The sequence below is a fragment of the Nematolebias whitei genome, chromosome 9 (genome assembly GCF_014905685.2).
Source record: "Nematolebias whitei isolate Nwh7 chromosome 9, NemWhi1, whole genome shotgun sequence".
NCBI classification, from domain to species: domain Eukaryota; kingdom Metazoa; phylum Chordata; class Actinopteri; order Cyprinodontiformes; family Rivulidae; genus Nematolebias; species Nematolebias whitei.
This window is the reverse complement of record NC_056506.1, coordinates 45,885,286-45,906,386: the sequence shown is the minus strand read 5'-3', so window position 1 is coordinate 45,906,386 and position 21,101 is coordinate 45,885,286. Positions and strand designations below refer to the sequence as shown.

Genomic DNA, 21,101 nt, shown 5'->3' with positions numbered 1-21,101 from the left:
TGACCTTCCTGTCGGTTGGTTTTTTCTTTTGTTTGCCGAAAACTTTTGTTTTGCTGCTCTTTTAACAGTTTCTTTTAGAATAATTTTCTTCTTTTACTCCGTTTCTTTCGAATGTCTTTCATTTTTTCAGTTCTATTTGCTTCCAGTAAATTATCCAAATAGCTTATAAATTGATTTATAAATGTAACAAATGTTTAGATTTTTACTGTCAAGCGGCATGCAGAGAAAATAGAAAATCACAAAATATCAAATAACAGATCATCATCATCATTGTTTTCTTCATATACAGTATTAATCCTTCCTGGAGGAAGGTCATCTGGCAACATGTTGGTTAAAATTATTAAAAAAAATATTATTTTACCTTTATTTTATATGACTGAGCTTTAGTGCCACGCTAAGAAAAAAAAAACATTTAAAAGCCATAAAATTACGAGAATAAAGTCCTAATATTAAGTCGTATGAGACTTTTTTTACAGCTCTCGTTTATTTATTTATTTTTTCTACGAGTCGGATCCACGACGCGACCCGTCAATCAATCAATCCAGTAGGCGTGTCAGCAAATGACCAATTTGAAGCTAAATGCTCCTTACCTGCAGAGCTGCGCTGCAGCCCATCCGAGCGTACCACCTTACTGTAAGTAGGTTCAAAGTCCTGATAATAATCTGATGCTGATGTGCTGACAGATTATCTCCTTATTTGTAAAACCAATACCAAAGTATAACTTAACAAGATGCTCAACATTCTTCATTTTAACGCATTTAAAATGTGGTAAACCCCGATTTATTGTGTTGGAGTTCGGATAATATTACGACTCATTTAGCTTCGGACTGGTCATTTGCTGACACGCCTACTGGATTGATTGACAGGTCGTGTCGTGGCTCCAACTCAGAAAATGTCCAAACTGTCCAATGTGCCATTTCATAAAGACTAAACATGGAGTCCGTGTGCTTCAGAGGGGTCTCCGTTCAGCTGGTGGCTCGGTGGTCCCAGTCCCGGACGGGTCCAGACTTACTGGGGAGGAGCTCATCCCGGCAGCCAGCAGTGCGCCTGCGGCCTGCAGGGCGACTGCGTGGACCCACAGCACTACTGCAACTGTGACGCCGACCGCACCGAGTGGTACGGAATAAAAACATTCATCATTTTTAACAAACAGCTGCTTCAGTTTACATTTTCCTCAAGAGTCACGTGTAAGCCTGCACACTAATCACTTCTCAGAATATTTAAACATTATCAGAGGTTATAAATATACTTTTTTTTTGTGTAAAAGCGATGTTTGTTAAAAGAGTTTTGGACACTAGTCATGCACAGCCCTGTGTTACATTCAGTACTGAATGATTTAAAATAACTCTACTGAATGTAATGTATTAACTTTAACCACACCTAGTTCTAGCTCAGCATCTGTAAAACTGACCACATCGACATGAAACACACGGCGCTGTCTAAGATCAGCTGGCTGCGGTGGCCATCTTGAATTTTGCTGGCCCCAAAGAATGAGCTGCACATCCAGCAGTTGCATTCTGCACCTTTTTTATTTAAAATTGTCCCGTGGTTCATGAAATATTTTGCTAACACACAGGCAGAAGAACACAGGCATGATCTGCCTTCATTTTGGCAGCAGGTTTAAAACATTTAGTTGTCCAATATTTACATAAAAAACAGAAATAATAAAGGAGCTTATAGTTAAATTACTGTTAAATCATTTTAATTAGTCCATCGTGATCAATGATCAATGATCATTAGGCATCATTTTCAGGCAGCATGGTGGGGCAGTGGTTAGAAGTGTCACTTCTCAGTAAGGACACGTGATCGCCTCCCAGCCTTTCTGTGTGGAGTTTACATGTTCTCCCTGCAAACACGTGGGTTTTCTCTGGGCACAGTAGTCCCTTGTTTATTACGGGGGTTACATTCCACATTCTAGAAATCCTTCCCACACTCTTGCAATGTTCTGAGCTCTTAAACCTGCATCATATTTATATGTAGCCAGTAAATTTTACTCACCAGCTCTGCAGAACAGCAGCTCGGTTCCGGTCCGACGCGGTTCTGTTTCAGCAGACCTACCCTGCCGGTTCTGGTCGGCTTTCTGGCTCGGAGAGAACACTGGACCTCTGAGCAGCACCTCCCTGCTGTGAAGGCCTCGTGGGTTACACAATTTATCCACAAAAATATTGTTATATCTTATTTGTTTCTTCATTTACCTTCAATTATAATGGATGTTGCTCTGTTTTACCATCAAATCTTCTATTTTTAAACACAACATTTTTCTGGACAGATGACCTGACTGAAAAATGTTGGATTGTATACCTGGATTATTGAGCATGGACTTTGTTCTATTTTTAAACTTTTGTTGTTGTTGTCGTTTTGCCTTCCAGGACCGAGGACTCAGGCATGATCTCCCAGAAGGAGAGCCTCCCAGTCCGGTCTCTGGTCCTGGGTGACGTCCAGAAGTCGGGGTCGGAGGCGGCTTATAGGGTGGGACCACTCCGTTGCCATGGGGACAGTATGTTAACCTAAAAGATCCAGCATGTCTACACTTTATTGCCAAAATGGAAGGATTAAATGTTCAGCCAGCAGATCCATTAATCACACAACGAGTCTGAGAGGGAAAACAGCTGAAACAAACGTGCACGGAATTACCGTTTGAATTAAACAAACATCAGAAACGGGGCAAACCATAAACAGATTAAAATGTAATAATAGTAATTATAGCACTTTTCTTAATGTGCTTTAGAAAGTGCTTCACATAATTACGGCAATTTTAACTAAAATCAAGATGCAGCTGGAGTAAAAACAAATAATGCAAGACAAACACCACCAAAACAGACAAATTAAATATAAAATAGCATTAAAAATCATAAAAATACTCCTTTTATTGAAATCAAACCTGAGGTGATTTAAGACCTGGTCTCAGTTTATCCATCTGAAGTCTGAATCAATTCCATCCCGTCATTTTCAGCCTCAGAATCAACAAACGACAGAAAAAGTGAATAAATAGATAAATTGAGGTCGTGAAGACCCTGAAGAGCGTTTTAAAATCCGTTGCAACTCACGCTGAGAGCCGACACAGAAACGACACAATCTGTTTGATCTGTTTTCTCAGAGTTTGGTTGAGAATCATACAACGTGTTAGGATTATTCACATCAGCCCGGCAGGACGTCTTAAATAACTTTATCATTTCAGTTCAAAGATTTTGAAGAAGATTGTCTGAACTTTCAGGAAATTTCTGGAACGCTGCGTTTTTCGACAAGGAGACGTCGTACCTCCACTTCCCGACGCTCCACGGCGAGCTGAGCGCCGACATCTCCTTCCTGTTCAAAACCACGGCCTCCTCCGGCGTGTTCCTGGAGAACCTGGGCATCAAAGACTTCATCCGCATCGAGCTGAGCTGTGAGTTCAAGAAGCGGATCCTTGTCCAGTGAAGCTTTGCTGTTTTTAACACGCTTTGATTCATCAGTCTGTTTGTTCTTCATGCGGTCTCATTTTATTCTGTTGAGCCGCTCCTTAATCCCAGTTTCAGTTATTACCCCCCACCCCCTCATCTCATAGTAATCACCACATCACACCACTTTATGTACAACCATAAACAGAAAAGCTGTAATTACTGCAGACCCTGGTTTTAATTTTATATATGTTTTATGACCTCTCGGGGGTATTTTCAGCTGAACTCTTCATTAATTCCTCTCCTTCATGTAACACACATGTGGGCAAACAAAGGGTCATTTAAAGAACGGCTGTAATAATCAACGGGACGTTTAAGAGCACGAAATAAGAGCAGCTGGCTGTTAGAAGTTTGTTTAAAGTCTTCTCGGGACTGTAAAATATGAATTATAGCTCTAATTTTTATAGTCTAATAATGATGGTTTTATATTGTGTCAATTTGTAAAATGAAAACAGATTTCTTAGATCTTCATTTGAATCAGCTTTAACTTATATGAAGTCAGAAATAAGACACCACCTTTCATCGAACTTGGATTTGACAGGTGTCAATCAAGAATGACCGTAAAGTTAATGGGAAGGACCCCAGAGGTCATTTATGTAATTAAAAAAAGTATTATTTAATTTATTTATTTTAACTTTAATAGATTTTTTTATAAACATGCAAAAAGTAAATAATATCCAATAGAAAATTTAGATACAGTAGTCCCTCATTTATCGCCTGAAGCCCCGCGATAAGTGAAAAACTGCGAAGTAGGAGTAGTAGTACCAGTAGTACGTATAGTTTGTTTATTTTATTATATATATGTATGTATGTGTGTGTGTGAGTGTGTTTTAAACTCTTCCCACACTCTTGCAATATTCTAAACAATGTTTCTAAACGCTCTAAAAGAGCACAGCATGTCATGATTTCATCTCCCTGCCTCGGCAGCACTCTGCCACCTGCCAGCGCTCTTGGCCACGCCCACTTCTCCGCTGCAGAGCGGAGATCTGACGCGCTGCAGGAGGAAGTTCATCCTTCAGCTGTGGGCACAGGTGCAGCAGGTGCTAAATAATTTTAAATAATTTATTTTAAATAAAAATCCCATGCCGATTGTGCGGCTCATCCATCAATCAGCCGATTGTGTGTCATGTTCAATTTTACTGTGATAAACCGCGATGGAGCAAGTCAGCAAAACAGATACCGCGAAATAGCGACAGACTACTGAATAGCTCATTTTGCTCAAGAGGACATACATGACTGGAGAAGGTGGGTAGTGCGGACCTAAGATGTAGTCCTCCTCCGTCTTCAGGCTGGATGTTTACTCTCCACTCTCTGTGTGCTGCCCCAGTAACCTTCTCCATGCTGGTCCATGTCAAGTTGAAGTGGAAAAAGTCTGTAGCAGGGACCACACCGTCTCCTTAGGAGTTTGAGGGAATCTTGATATTGGACTTGTAAATGCTTACCTGACAAGACCTTTGACCGGTCAGGCTCTTTTTTACTCTGCCAGACTGCTTCGACGAGAAGATTTTTCTCCAGAATTTCTGCTTGAGATGGAAAACGTTCCCCTTTGACTTGTTTCTCAATCATCGATGAGTGTTCATTTTCTCCCCGGCTTACGTCAGGTTTTGTGGTGTAAATATTCACCAGTCTGAGAACTGCCCAGTCGTATGCTAGTGCCCCTACAGGAGTGAAGGTCCTCCATTCCTCATCTTCATCCAGCTGATACAGACTGAGCTGGCCTTTCTCTTAGCTGAACACGTATCCTCACGCACCGCAGGATCGGCACGGTTCTAAAGACCACAGATCAGGTGCAGGGAAGCAATTCAGTGGAGAGAGTTGCGTTCTACACAGATAAAACAGGGTTCTGCAGGGAACATCTGAAGCTCGGGCAGGATACAGGTAGATCGATACAGGGGTGTCACAAACTAGAGCGGTGTTCTTTGCCGTGAAGGTGTCGTGCTGTTTATCCAGGGTTCTCAGAGTTGAGTAAATATTGTGGACTGTGGTTCTAGTGACCATTACAGGAGGCTTCTCAGGCTACATTGAAGAAATATCTACTGTAGATGGTCCTTCCATGTTCCTACAGGAGTTGTTTTTAGTTAAAGTTGATGATCAGCAGTAGATGGTCCCTGTGGGAGGTTTTCACCCTGACTCTGATAGCATGTTGCCTCCACAGTCTCAAACTGGAATATTTTTACCCGTTTGATCAGATCATTAAGAGTAAACGATAACGGAACGCTGTACAAACATTCAAATGATTAGAAGTCCCACCTCTTTTCTGCTTGGATAACAAATGTGTGCATGTGTGGTGGGGTGGATGGTGGCTGAGAGCAGACAAACAAAGCATATTTCTCAAACTCAGACCTTGTATTTATTTATCTATCTAGGAACCCGATGATTTTCCACTTAGCTGTGGGAAAGCTGAACAAAAGATCAAAGTTTCTCAGATAAGACAAAGACCTTTTATTATTCCGGGTGACATCGACATCGGTTATCATGAGATAACCTTTAGGGTCATTCTTGAATGGGGAAATAGTAATCACATGACCTCTGGGGTCATTCCCATGACCTTTCATTCTTGATTGACACCTGTCAAATCAGAGTTTGACGACAGGTGGTGTCTTATTTCTCTCTAGTTCTTTTGTGTTATTTTTGATTCATTTAATTCAAGCTTTTGTGAATCATGAACAGTCCCAGCGGAGCATACAGTAGATAATAAACGGTTGCATAATATTTGGAGGACAAATAAATCAGGCTTTATTTTTAGAGCAAAATGAGAGCAACAACATTTAGAGGTATGGATGAAGTTCTCAGGAGACCAAAGAAAAGTCAAAGTCCAACTTTGTTTCTTCCTGGTTAGTTACAAACTAAAACATGAATGTTAGTCAGCTCCAAATAATGTAGCCAGCAATCAGCTTACGGACATTCTGTAGAACAAGTCTAGAGTTTCGTGGCTTTTAGCTTTTGGCTAGCATTTTGTTACTAGCAATGAGTTTATTACTTTTAGCTTATAGCTGAAGTATTTTTTTTACATTTTGTTCCTTTTAGCACATATTTTTCTACTTATTTATTTGTTTATTTGTTTATTCATTGGCCGTTTTTGCTATTATTTATTAGTTAATTAATTGATTCATTTTATTAGCAGTTTTTGCTATTTGTTTATTATTTATTTACTGTATTTGTTTGTTTATTTATTTGCTGCCAGCAATCATTTTTAATGCTTTTAGATTATAGTATTTTTTTACAAGCATTTTGTTTCTTTTACATAGAAAACTAGCTAAATGTAGCCAAATGCTAGTTTTATCTCTTTTGACTAGCCTTTTGCTACTAGAAAACATTTTTCTACCCTTATCTTATTGGTAGCATTATTTTTTTTTTACTTTTAGCTATCATTTGGTACTTTTATCTAGTGGATTTCAATGTTTTGCTTTTAGCTAACATTATACACCTTTTAGCTTTAGCTCTGTTCCATTCAGTTCAGCACTCGTCATTTTTACTGTTGCCTTTTTACAAAAAAATTATTTTGTTTTGCTACATTTACAAAAAGTCAGTAAAGGAATAGATGAACATTAACATGTTGAATAAGAAAATACAAAAAACAACATATTTAACGGTCTAATGACAGAAGGACCAGAAGGCGTTGGAAAAGATAAAGACAGTGTGTAAAGAACAAAATCAACTGTCATGTCAACTTTGTAATGATTTATTTTTAACAGAAGTGGGAAATTTAGCGCAGTAAGAAGGCTTTAATTAGCGTTTCAGTAAACCCAACAGGCAAACAGGATGTGATCAAATATGATAGGAGATTAAAAAGATGTGAGTTTTCTGCTGTATTATCAAAACAAGCGTCCCTTTGTGTGACAGTGTAAATCCATCATGGTTCAGAACCGAAGGGGTTCTTTCTTCAGATATCAGTCATATGTAGTTATAGCTTTAGCTTGCATTAGTTTTTGTGTTTTATTTTGAAGACAGCTGATATTTTAAACGCACACACACACATACACACACAAAGAATCTGGCTCAGGGAAAGCAGCCCGTAACATCTCTCTCCGGGGAAATTATTGTCTGCGTGGTTGTTCCAGCTCTATATGCTGCTGCTCCGTTTCCATCAACCTCAGATTGCTCCAACACTGCAGCCGGGCCCGGGAACAAATTTCTAAATAAGTTACTGCTGGATGTCGGGGTCTTTTCTCATCTTGTTTTGTGCTCCCAGAGCGATATGTCCACCCTCCACCAGAAGAAAAACATAAAGGATGGTGGTTTGGTTCCTCCGCAGTCCCTTAAATCTTTCTGTGTTGATGGAGAAAACAAATAGAGCACAGCAGACGGCCTGGAGGAGGTAAATAAAGACTTCAGCTCCGAGTCGCTCTCCGTGGTGCTGAAACGAGGCTCTGAAGCTGACCGTGGTCCTGAAACACGACTGAAAGGAAAACTGCGCTGCAAAAACAAGATTGTATTTGCCCTCAAAGTTACAACTCTGTTAGTGCGAATTTGAACTTGACGGGTCTCTAAAAACAACACGAAGAGGCAAAAATAATTCATCCAACTCTCAGAGGACTGCAAGACACCGTGCGATGATCAGCGGAAAAACAACTGGTTATAATTGGCTGCTGAGTGTGGGGCGGAACAGATCTGTCCTTCTGTGGTAACTTATGTTTCCTAACAAGTACTTGGAGTTTTACCTTAGAGTGTTAGCACAATTGGGGGGTTTATGAGTGATTTTCTTTAGTTTGTGTCTGAACAGGTTCAGGTTGTCCATAAAGATGTAATGGGGGAAGAAATTAAACCCCTAATGAGGGCGAGTTCACATCACAGGCAGGCGCAGGGAATTTAATTCAAGTCAAGGCAATTTTATTTATAAAGCACGTTTAAAACAGAAGCTGTCAAAGTGCTCAACAAAAAAATCAATGAGAGTAATCTAATGAAAAAAAAAAACATTATCATTAAAAATAAAGAATAACACAGAATAAAATAAAAGAAAATACTAAATCAACTCAGACAGTGCGAAATGCCAGAGAAAACAGACGAGTTTTTAGCAGAGATTTAAAAACAGGAAGAGAAGTGGCCTGTCTAATGTTGGGGGGCAGATTGTTCCAAAGTTTGGGGTCCACCACTGGAAAAGCCGATCGCCTCTGAACTTCAATCGTGTTTTTGAACCAAAAGCATCAGATCAACTGATCTCAGGGCCCGAGAGGGAACATACGGTTGAAGTCATTGAGAGATAAGGGGGTGCAAGGCCATTAACGCATTTAATGGATTGCAGGAGAATATTTTAATCAATTCTGATACATACAGGGAGCCAGTGAAGGGAGGACAAAACTGGTGTATTGTGCTTGAACCTATGAGTTCCAGTTAATAGCCGAGCTGCAGCATTCTGGATGAGCCGGAGACGGGAAATGGACTGAACCAGCCTAGAGTGTGTTACAGTAGTCCAGTCGGGTAGTAATAAAGGCATGGACTAGTTTGTCAAGATCAGTTTCACTTCAGGATTCTTCTTCAATTCAGAATTTTTTTTTTTTTAACAGAACTTGGAACATTTGATGTGGATCGGACCATCTGGGGCGGGGACGGGCGGTTTGCGAGTAAAGGCAGGAGAGCTGAGGGAAACGTGGAGACACAAGGGAGCGTCATGAAACTGAAACACAAATATTACACAAATCTGTAACTAATACATGTAACTGCAAAACCTACAGGCATAATAAGAGTTTGATAATATTTATTTATATAGTTTGATGATAAAATAACTTTATAGGCTAGAAGTATGGTTTTGAATTCAATTCTGGATTTGACCAGGAGCCCACGGAGAGAAGCTAAAACTGGAGAGATGTGATCTCTCCCACTAACTCCAGTTAAGACTCTGGCAGCAGCATTTTGGCTCAACTGAAGATGTTTTAAAGAAGTATTTGGACACACAGATAACAAACCATTGCAATACACGCAACCGTAAAACCTACAGGCATGATAAAAGTGACAGCGCACACATTACGCTGTCTGACAGGAAAACATGCTCTGTGTATTTTGACAGTGTTCTTGAGCTATTCGTTAGTTTGTAATACTTATACATTTATATAAACGATCATGTCATACAAAGCTATTCACATTTCAAAATACTAGAAACTAAGGAGATGCTCTTTAAAGTCTGTAATTTATTATTGTTTTGTCTCATTTAGCTTTTTGCTTCCCGTCTTTGTCACCCTGTCAGCACCGGTGTGTTTTTTTGTTTTGTCTCTTTTTTTTTTTGTAATTTACCACTTGGTCTGCTCCCTCCTCTGTTTTCTACATGTGTTTATTACCACTTTACTTTACTTTTGTTAGTTTACTTGGATTGCCTCTGTTGGCATAATGGGGTAATGTTTTAAGTTAAATCAACTATAAATTAAAAACAGCTTTCATTATCACTACCTGTCTGTCTTTGTACCTAATTTGGGTTGATCAGGAGTTTAAATTGTTCTCTGATTCTTTCCAGACTATCATTTCTTTTCTGCATGTCGAAGACTATGTTCTGGTTCTCCTCAGTTTGCTGTGTTGTTGTTTGCTAACCTCTCAGAACTGTTCCCAATCTGTTTACTTCAAAGCTTTCTTATTGTTTGTTGTTTTGTTGCGATGGAGTAATTAAATTTGATTCCCGAGAGTCCTGCGTCCCTGCATTCATCTGCTCTGCGTCTCTGTGCCCGAGTCAAACCAGCCCGCTTGTTAACGCTCTTTATTCCCCGCTCGTTGGCGGCACATTTTAAATCTGCTCTGGGAGCTGTTTGGACGCAGAAGAGAGGAGGTTTGTTCAGCTGCACTTTGCAAACATCTGCCTCCTGAAGCTGAACCTCTGTGGTTTGACAGAGACGTCCATTTGTCATCAGAAGGAATGAATGCAGAGTGTTTGGATAAATGAAATGCTCGTTTTCAACCGGCAATTATCTTCAGAACAAACGAGCAACAACTGAGTGTGTGTTTTATTGTCGTCTAAACTGCAGCGGTCTCAGAAGTTTTACTCATCTGATCCTGTTTAGTCACAATCTGATTAATTTCTTTAACGTTTTAGATCCATTTTAACAACTAGTCTTATTTTTGATTATAGTCCCAGATCCTAAATTTCATTACATTTAATTTATTGTGTTTAGTCAGTAAACGTTTCTACAATAAATCAAGTATTTACGGTTTTGTTGCTCCAAAGTCTAAATTAATTATTTTATTACGTTGGTTAAAGTCCAGTTCCTTTTCCACCTCCACCTCTCATGCCCCTTTTTGTCTCCGTCAAGCCTCCACTCAGGTGGTTTTCTCCTTCGATGTTGGGAACGGGCCCCTGGAGGTTCAGGTGGAGTCGAGGGTCCCGCTAAACGACAACCGGTGGCATCGGGTCCGAGCTGAGCGGAACATCAAGGAGGCGACTCTTCGACTGGACGACCTGCCCGTCTCCACCCAGCAGGCCCCGACTGAGGGCCACGTCCACCTGCAGCTCAACAGCCAGCTGTTTATAGGTGAGGAGCGCGGGCGTAGAAGCAAACAAACCCACAAGTCCCCGGTTCTCTTGTTTTATTGTTCATCGTTGACACAGTTTAAGTTTTATTGAAGATGCCATGTTGTTTTTTTACAACCAGAGTCTGCACACTAGGTTATGTGGTGCTTTAAGTCTTGCCTTAAGCATGAAATAAGTAATTACAGCTAAACATATTTTAAAAATTAATAACTGAACAGACAATGACAACATGTATCAACAAGAGTCAGCAGCTAAAACAAAAAATAATCCCAGTCCAGATGTTTTTATTATTATTATTATTATTATGTTTAAGAAAGAGCAACATCCCATTTGTTTACATAAAGAGGCGGGGCTTAAAGCATCCGGTACAGAAGCTGTAGCTGCTCTGGCTTCAACTTCCAGGTTCCCACATGGTGTCTATTATTTCCTTTTACAGAATGCTGATGCTGTAAAGCAACGCTCGCAACATTTCAGAACCAAACGTCTAAAATAATTTAAATTCTTCTCGTCAACTACTGATTCATAAACCAATTTGTCATGTTTGTTTTAAATTAGTTTCTATTCAACTCAAGTCAACTTTATTTATAAAGCACACCTATAAAAACAGCTGTTCCCAAAGTGCATAAGAAAAGTAAATGGGAGTAATTTAATAAAAAAAAAAAATATGTATATATATATATATATATATATATATATATATTAAACGCATCAAAATAAAATATAACAAAGAACAATAAAATACTAAAATCAAATCACACTGTTAAACGCCAGTGAAAACACTTTCTGTTTTTAAAAGAGATTTAAAAACAGGAAGTGAAGTGGTCTGTCTGATACTGGGGGCTACGACGTTTATTTCTAAATAAAGATCTTTACATAACATCAAACTGAAGATGCTCCTCTTCATTCAAACTTGTACAAATAAACAATGTTTATATGATTAAACTCACAACGACGGATCGTCTGTAAAGAGTTTGACTTTTGAGTGTGATGTTCTTGTCTGACGTCTTCATCCTCCTGTGGTTTCTTTGTCTCTGACAGATTATCGGATCCATCTGTGATGAACTTTAAACCAGTTTTCATGAGATGTCTCAGCTGCACAGGCAAAGATCCTCTGAAAACAGAAAATAGTTTAAATAGTAAAGCTGACCAGAGTTAAGATTTAAAATGATTACAACATAAATAAATCTGTTTTGTATGCATGTATCCTTTATTTAACCAGGAAAATAACTCATTGAGATTAAAAACCTCTTTTCCAAGAGTGACCTGTAATTACACATTAGAGCAGTTACAGGAGCCAAGTGATCTGAGCTCTCGTTCCTTTAGAATTGATTTAAATTGGCCCAACGTAACAAGAGATGATCACTTTAAATCCTTCTGCAAATTAATTGGCATCAGTAAAAACAGTTTCTCAGCACATTCCAGACGTCAAACCCTCATTTTAATTCCTGAATGTTTACTTTGTTTTATTTTCTAATACAGTAACTTATCTTGTTTAAGCATTAAGCAATTCATGCAGGGCTCAGATGAATAAAGACATAATTCTCTCTAAATTTATACATAAAATCATGAATATATTGGCCTGAATTATAAACTGTATGAGTTTATTTTTCAGCAAATTGCATTTTTTTTTTAAAAGCGTGCACTTTGTGGCTGCGTTGGGTACGCTAAACTCAGCGTGCAAAAGCATTACCAGTTTCTTTACTGCCTATTTTACAGTCAAACATTAAAACACGGGAGTTTCAAAGGGAAGTTTCCTCCATGTTTCCATGTTACGTGTTGCTTTGGAAAGAAAAGTTTTTATCTTTTTATTTTGCAGCTAAAGTTCGTAGTTTTTCTATAACAAAGGGGGCAATTTTCACAGCCTTTAATTTAGAAATGAGAAACTATAACCATCAAATATTAGACTTTTACCAGTTTCTACTTTCAGATCAGTTGTTGCTCTCGTGATACCTTTAAAGTTTATTTAAACATTTCAAAGGCCCTGCATGACGGCTGAAGTGACAGCCAACACAGGAAACTCTTGCAAATGTGCGTTGTGTCTCCATTAAACGCTATAGTTTGTCATTTTTCATCCATATTTTGTTCAGAGTATTTCAGCTCTTGTCTTCTTTGCTTGAGTTTTATTTTATTGATAAGCTGAAACTAATTAAGACACGCCTACAGCAATATCACCCGCTACCGTTCATGCCTTTTTTTAATTTTATTTTTATTGAAATCATCAAGTGTCGACAAATGATAAGATTTAAGTTGATTCAATCTCTATTTTCTCTCAAAAAATGCAAATCTATCGACGAAAATGGAGCTAAAATGTACATTCGAGTCCATGAAATTCTGTTTCTGTCTGAAATAATCAGAACTTTGATGACTTTTGTCTTTTAAAACCACAGATGGAATAATTAACACGTCATTCAATCAAACCATGGAAGCATCTAAAATAACGAATCTAAAAATTAGTGTTGAAGTGAAAAGAAAAGTCTAGGATGTTTGTTGTTCGTAAGATAAAATAATAAATCTGTATTCTTGCTTGTGACAGGCAGACTCAGGCTGTAATTCATCACGGCTGCCAATCACTTAATAATCCAGTCGGCTGCCAGAACGATGCTGCAGAGACATAAAGAAACCTGATGAATGTCATGTCTCTGAGTCATCCTCTCCACCTGCAGCTCATCGCTTCATCGCTTCATCGTTGTGTTTATCTCACAAGAGTCTCGACAATTTAAAGCTTCAGAGGAGCGCATGTGACAGGTGGATTTGTTGTAAATGTCAGGCGGGAAAAATAGAAGAAATGCAGACTTGTCAGCGTGCGAGACAATAATTAAGGTTTTCAGGCCAACATTACAGACGCAGGAGGAGCAGTCTGGATGAGTTTTAATTTTTATATTTCTTGCAGGTTTGCTACTTTTAAAAACTTGTTTCCTTGTCTGCAGGCGGCACGGCGTCCAGGCAGAGGGGCTTCCGGGGATGTATTCGCTCTCTGCAGCTGAACGGCGTCACCCTGGACCTGGAGGAGAGGGCGAAGATCACGCCTGGGGTCCGGCCCGGCTGCCCGGGTCACTGCAGCAGCTACGGCTCGCTCTGTCAGAACCAGGGCCGCTGTGCGGAGCGAGTCAACGGCTTCTACTGCGACTGCAGCGCGTCTGCTTACACCGGGGCGTTCTGCCACACAGGTACACGCTGCTGATGCAAACAGGACAGAAACATCACAGGTAGTAGTAGCTGAGCATCATCCTCAACGCAAACTTTGAGAAGAAAGACAGCTGAAATTTCTTTATCTTTATAGATTGATTAATTGTGCAGAGACTGGTGTTAAGTCTTTATGACTAATTTGCAATGTGCTTTCTCAGATGGACCTTTATCAAAATAAAATTAATTCAGTTCAGTTTATTTATAAAGCACCAAGTCAAAACAGAAGTCATCTCAGGGCGCTGAACAGAAACATTCACATAAAAAAAAGTAAATTAGTAAAAGTTATCGATCTAAGGAAGCAGCAGATTGTGTTGAATCTTCATTTCATCACAGTCTCCCATCCTGAGCAAGCACAAAGGAGACAGTGGAAAGGAAAAACTCTGTCATAACAGGAAGAAACCCCCAGCAGAACCAGGCTCAGGACAAGCGACCATCTGCTTCGACCAACTGGGTTTGAGAGGACAGGAAGGAGAAACGGACACAGAATCCAGGTCCAGGATGAAGGCGAGCAGTTCTTTCTCTAGGAAAGATAATAAAAATAAAAAACACATGTTAAGATAGAAATAATTACAAATACAAACTAATATTTGGATAAATTTGTAACTATTCATTTGATGAAATGAGGTCAATTTGTCCTCCAGTAGTCTAAGCATAAAGCATGTCTGTGCTAAGGGTTAGCTCAGGAAACCCAAGCCAACCCCAACTATAGGATTTATCATAAAAGAAAGTCTTAATCCCAGTCTTAAAACTGGACAATGTGTCAACCTCACGGACAGAAACTGGAAGTTGGTTCCAAAAGAGAGGAGCCTGAGAACTGAAAGATCTTCCTCTCATTCTGCTTTTAGAAACTCTAGGAACCACAAGAAAACCTATAGTCTGAGAGTGAAGTGCTCTGTTAGGAAAATATGGAACATTAAGATCTGTAATACAAGATGGAGCTAGGTTGTTGAGGGCTTTGTAGGTTAAAAGTGAGATTTTGAATTTGTTTCTGAATTTGATGGAGCCCGTGGAGAGAAACTAAAACCAGAGAAACCATAACCATTAAAACCATAGTTTAAAAATGTTACACTTTTAAGATAATACATAAAACAAAATTACACATCAATTAAAGGGTAGCATTTGGTGCAGCACATTGGTTTAGTGGTTAGCACTGTTGCCTCACAACAAGAAATGTCGTGGGTCCAGTCCCTGATTTGGTTCTGGGGTCTTTCTGTGTGGACTTTGCTGCTTTCAGACCCGGACGTCCGTTTAAAAAGGGGATCTGATCTTAGCGAGATTTTCCTGATTAAATAAGAATAAATGCTGAAAAATAAAGTTATTTATAACTTCAAAACTGATTCTCTTTCAGGATGTGCTTCAGTCTTGATCTAAAATGATTCCAGTCAGGAATTATTTTTAAATGTGAAGGTTGTGAATTCCACAGTTAGAGCCCTCGTACACTTTTCAAGTTTATGATAAATGTCTTTATGCTTAAATTTTACATAATACTTCTATATCAGGCATTGAATCCAGTCAGTGATCAGCTTTTATCTTTTTTTTTTACATTTTCTAGACAAGCATTGTACAAAAGTGTTAATATATTTTAACATGTTTGAAATGACATTGAAAAACTATCACATATTTGCTGAACTATTGGCTTGTAGTTTGTTGGGTAATAAATCAGAATCAGAATAAACTTTATTATCATTGCACCGAAGTACAGTGAGATTATGTTCATACAATCATCCGAAAGATGGGCGGAGTGCACGTTGCTGCTGCTCCTAAGAGCGCGGCCTCTTATTCGTTAGATGGAAAAGGCCGTGAGGAAAGGATTGCGGTATTAAAAAAAGATCTCTTCACACCTTGTCCTTATAAGGACACGATTTAAGACATAAAAAACTACCAGTAAGCACATTTATAAACACATTACATATGCATTCAACAACAAGATGGTGAGATTTGTCCATGAAGCACTTCCAGATGAACCACAGTCCTGTTAAGATGTTGGTGTAGGCCGATACAGCTGTGATGTGTTCACATAAGTTTTTTTTATTTTGTGTGTGTGTGTGTGTGGGGGGGGGGGGTATGGATAGAGCAGAGCCTTCTTAGCTTACACATATCCAAGGAGAAATTTGATAAGTCGGCCTGCTTTGAGACCAAACGGGGGAGGAGTCATTCAGATAAGTAGCAGTTGTAGATTTTTTTCAGGCAGACTGTTATTTCTCGTCAACCTTGAGTTCTGATGGTACTTTCGATGATCCAAAATGACCAGATTTGTGGGTATGCCACTGATCCGTGCTTATTAGCTCCCTCCAAGGTCATCCCCAACATGCGGGCGAGTCCCAGAGGCCGCAAGTGGCCTACGATTCTCACAAATCGCTTCCATCTTACGGTTGAGCTCGAATATCAGCTGATTTTGAGTATTCGAAGCACAAACCAAACCTTCAAATAAGGTTAGCAGCAACTTCTTTAATAGTCGATAACATAGATATCCGTCAGTGCCAAAAAGCAGAAACCCTGCTATCATGATTCCAATTATATGAACATCTTGGGCATCCTCCTGAGACAATACGGAAAGACACATCAGCTTCCAATCCCTCCACGGATCCGTGACGTACCCTGCCGCGCACGTCTCAGCGGCAATTGCGTTGAAAGTCCAGCTGACCAGATCCATGACAGTAGTTTTCGATTCAGAAGATGTGTAAATAGAAGCTCCGATAGACAGGACAGAGAGCAAAAAAAGCAGGAGGGAGACGGGAGCGGGAAGAAAAGCATCCGTCTTGCTCGAGAGCGAGTGAAAAAAAGAAAAATCTACTGTCAGACTTGTTCAGACTGCTCAAGAATCCAAGATTGACAAAAAAAAAAACTAAATTTGACTGAACATTTCCAGTAAAGAGTTTCTAATCAATCGGCAGATTTTAAATATCATTTGATGTTTAAGGACTCCATTAGGATCAATTCTCACTCTATGGAAAGCTTTAAAGGATGAAAATGCAAATAGAGTTGAGTTTTTCTGAGACTCTGTGTGGGCGTTTTAAAGGTTAAGAATCTATATTTTTCCACGTCATTTTTCTGCATTCTCTGCACTTCACGCTCATTAAAAAGCTCTCGGCGCTGTGAAATCAAAGGTTTAATGCATCCTGAGTCGTATTTAATCTGTCGCCGTGCTGACCTTCGTGTTCAGGTTCGGTCGTTTCTCTTCTGTTGTTTAAAGAAAACTTATTCCTGCAGCTGCTGCCGTTACTTAAGACACGAGTCTTTGTCAGCGAGCTAAATCACACAATGAGCTCTTTAACTGAGAAAACTGCAGATGGGCAGACTTTTTTTAAGTTTCAGGGAAACAGATGAACCCGTTTATCTTTTCCTATAATTAGGGATTTTTTTTATTTATTCTGCTGCTTGTATTTAAAGGACAGACCTGTTTTTATGATATTATAATATGATCCTGACGTATTTTGTTTCTGCAAAAATCTAATTAAAATGACCCTGAGCAGCTTACTGTATCGAATTTAAAAAGTTGTTTAAAAATATGAATTTGAATATGAATATTAAAGGCTGAATAAGGTCAAAGGTAATCAAAGTTTCTGCTGTAAAACTCCTGAAATTTTCAGTCGTTAAGAATGTTCTTTTTTAAGAACTATAAAGCTGATTTTCTAATTTGTATTTGTTATCATATTTTAATGCATTGTCCTGTTATTTGGTCTTACTTTATCCTTTTAGAGTTTTGTTAACAGTCTTAAAAAGTTTTACAGTTATTCAAACAAAAAGTCAGATTTAGATTCGGTGATGTTTAAAGTATGGTGGGTTGGACCCAGAGAATCTCCAGAACAAATTAGACTTTTAATAACTGCAGGAAAGCAACGTGGTAAGAAACGCATCACTTAAAAAGGTAATAAGTTAAAAACTGAAGAAAACCCTGAAGAAAAATCAAAACTTGGAAGACAGATGGTGATAGTGAACAGGTGTGTTGATCACTAATAGAAGACAGGTGGCACTGTAGAAGATGTGACATCTTCTCTCTTTTGCCTTCGACGAAGACAGTCACTCTTACCTTCCCTCACTCCCTCCTGCTTTTTTGCTCTCATGTCTTGTCAATCTCTCTTTACACATCTTCTGAATCAAAATTATTATGGATTTGGTCAGCTGGTCCCTCAACGCAATTGATATAAATTTTCCACCAGACGACATGGTGCTGGAGAGCCTGAACGGACCCACACAGCTGGGTGTGTCACTGGTTCCTGGAATGAGTGGAAGATGGTGTGCCTATCTGTGCTGTCCATGGAGGACGTAGAAGACGTGTACATTATTGGATTTATGATAACAGGGTTTCTGCTTTTTGGAATCGATGGATACCTTCGATATCAACAAATTAGGAAGAAGTCGACTGCAGTTTAGGCCATGGTAAAGCTGCCAGCCTTATGTGACAGATTAATTTGTGCTTCGAGCGCCCAGACTCATACGCTTACCGAGCTCAACCGCAAGCTGGATGTGATTTCTGAGAATCGTAGGTCAACTGCGGCTCCTGGAATGCACCAGCATGAAGGATTCAATCTTGGAGAATGCTAAATTGAGTACGGAACGGGTGGAATGTCCACCAATCTGGCTGTTTGAATTCACCATTGAGTTGTACCAGCAGAACTTGAAGGCAGACAGAAAACTGTCTGGCAGACCAAACACTTGATATTTATCTGAACTTGTCCTCCCCCGCTGGCATTGGACAGGCCAACTTATCTCAAATTTATCCTGGTAGATAAGTAAACTAGAAGTTTCTGCCTGCCCCTTTTTTGGCTTCCTCCACCCTCACATTCTCTTTTTCTCATCTGCCTGTATGTAACAGGTCTCTCTTATAAATGAGTCTTCAAAGCTCAATGGGAACTATCCTGTATAAATAAAGGTCTAGTAAAAAATTATGTACATGAATAATATACAGTAACTTAACATAGTATATAAAGTACTTAAACTAAAATATAAAATCAAAAAACTGCAAACATCCATGCTGGACCTGTTCAAACTACATACAATAAAAACACAATCTGGGACAAAAACTTTATTTTGGGGTTTAGTGAATTGTGCCAATAAAAAGGATTCTTACAGATTGAATTAAAACTTTGGCTGCTTTGAATCTGAACAGAAAGCAGTCGTGTTTCAGCATGAAGACGCATCATAAGTATTTTAAATGAAATCCTGAAAGCTGGTTGAAGAAACTGCTTCTGGCTGTGCTGTATTTTTGTTTTTGCTTGGTCCTTTAACGGCTCTGAAGATTCTTGCTCCTGATAATCCACCCGTCTTCTCTCAGAGCTGTCGGCCAGCTTCAAGTCAGGAACGTCCATCAGGTACACCTTCAAGGAGCCGTACGAGTCGAACAGAAACAGCAGCGCTCTGCCATCGTCCATCTACTCTGATACGACGCTGAGAGGAGAAAACGTCTCTCTGAGCTTCAGAACGACACAAAGTCCGGCTCTGCTGCTTTACGTCAGCTCCTACTACCGAGAGTACCTGGCTCTGATCATCAACAAGCACGGTGAGAAAGACCTCTTATCTGCTTTGTTTGGATTTAATTTACACATTTCTGCTTAGGGGCTGATGAGAGTGGTTCAAACAAATCATTTTCAAGTGATTTGACTCCAGCTGTGACACCTCCGTTCACACTTGGTGGTAGGCGTCAGCTACTTGTGCTGTATGAGAGCAACAAACAAAACAACAGGTCTGCTGATGTTCCTGTGGAAATAATTCATGCAGTCATCTGAACTGTATTGGTCAGACAGTAGCAGAGTTCTGAGATATTTGACTCAGTTTTGAAGCGTTAATCCTCGAAAAGCTTCATTATATCAGATGGGATGCAAAGACTGAAGAGAATGTAAAAAAAAAAAAACAGGTGGTCAGCTGTTTTACAAAGCTTCACTGTGAAGTCAACATCAGCTCTGTGTTTAATTAAGTACCGTATTTTCCACCGCACACGTCGAACCGCCATATAAGTTGCATCAGTCCAAATATGTCTAATAAAGTGGAAAAAACAAATATGTTGCTTCACTGTATACATCTCATCTATTATGCGTCAACGCTGACAACCCGGAAATGTGGGTCAGCGTTGTGCAAAAAAATAAAAAATAGATTGGCTGCTGTGGGAGAGTGCACGAGAGAACTTTAACAAGAATTTAACAAGATTAGCACCTATAAACAATTATTTGCTAGCTCGACTTTATATTAAAGGTGTGTCTCAGATGATATTTTCCTTAATAAATGCACTTTAATGGTCAAATCAGCTGCATTTCGCCTGGGGGGCGCGGCAAAATGCAGCTGATTCAACGTTTGCTCCAGGAGTTCCAGAGCGAGATGAAGGTGGAATTGTATGGCAAGCCAAGTGTCTCATTAATAGCCACTTTTACCTATTAATGAGACACTTGGCTTGCCATATTAGTCAAGGGCCCTCTAGTGGCTGAAAATGGTAGTGTTCAATATTTTCCATGTCAGAATGAATGAAATCATCAGCTCTTAGCCAAAAATTGGGTTACAAATATGGAAAATAGTTAAACAAAAATACGTCGCTTCAGTGTATAAGTAGAAGGGCATGCAAATTACACAAAAAACGGTGACTTATATGCCAGAAAATACGGTAAATATAAAACGACATAATGCTGCTCAGACCGTTGTCCTGACTGACAGTGCATTAGAGCTCACAGGGTCCACAGCAGGTCCAAAAGAATCAGAACAAAAACTAAACAGATCAACCACCCAATACTAAAATCAACTGATCAATAAAATGAACAATTCAATTAAAGTGAAGCAGATGAAAAAACTACAATGAAACAAAAACAGGAGGTTCCTCATCAGGAGGTCCCTCATAGGGAAGTTCCTAATCAGAAGGTTCCTCATCAGGAAGTCCCTAATCAGAAAGTTCCTCATCAGGAGGTTCCTCATCAGGAAGTCCCTAATCAGGAGGTTCCTCATCAGGAAGTCCCTAATAAGAAAGTTCCTCACCAGGAAGTCCCTAATCAGAAGGCTCCTCATCAGGAAGTCCCTAATCAGAAGGTTCCTCATCAGGAAGTCCC

At 39.4% G+C, this 21,101-nt stretch overlaps 1 protein-coding gene across 1 annotated transcript in view; it reads left to right on the top strand.

Moving 5' to 3' along the window:
• Positions 1-21,101, top strand: part of LOC119414298 (contactin-associated protein-like 4) — a 146,300-nt gene that overhangs the window by 93,194 nt on the left and 32,005 nt on the right. The window contains exons 14-19 of the mRNA XM_037681392.1: positions 954-1,116; positions 2,370-2,497; positions 3,215-3,385; positions 10,670-10,888; positions 13,815-14,054; positions 19,349-19,573. Coding sequence (XP_037537320.1) covers positions 954-1,116; positions 2,370-2,497; positions 3,215-3,385; positions 10,670-10,888; positions 13,815-14,054; positions 19,349-19,573 — 1,146 coding nt within the window. The remainder of the gene's footprint in view (positions 1-953; positions 1,117-2,369; positions 2,498-3,214; positions 3,386-10,669; positions 10,889-13,814; positions 14,055-19,348; positions 19,574-21,101) is intronic.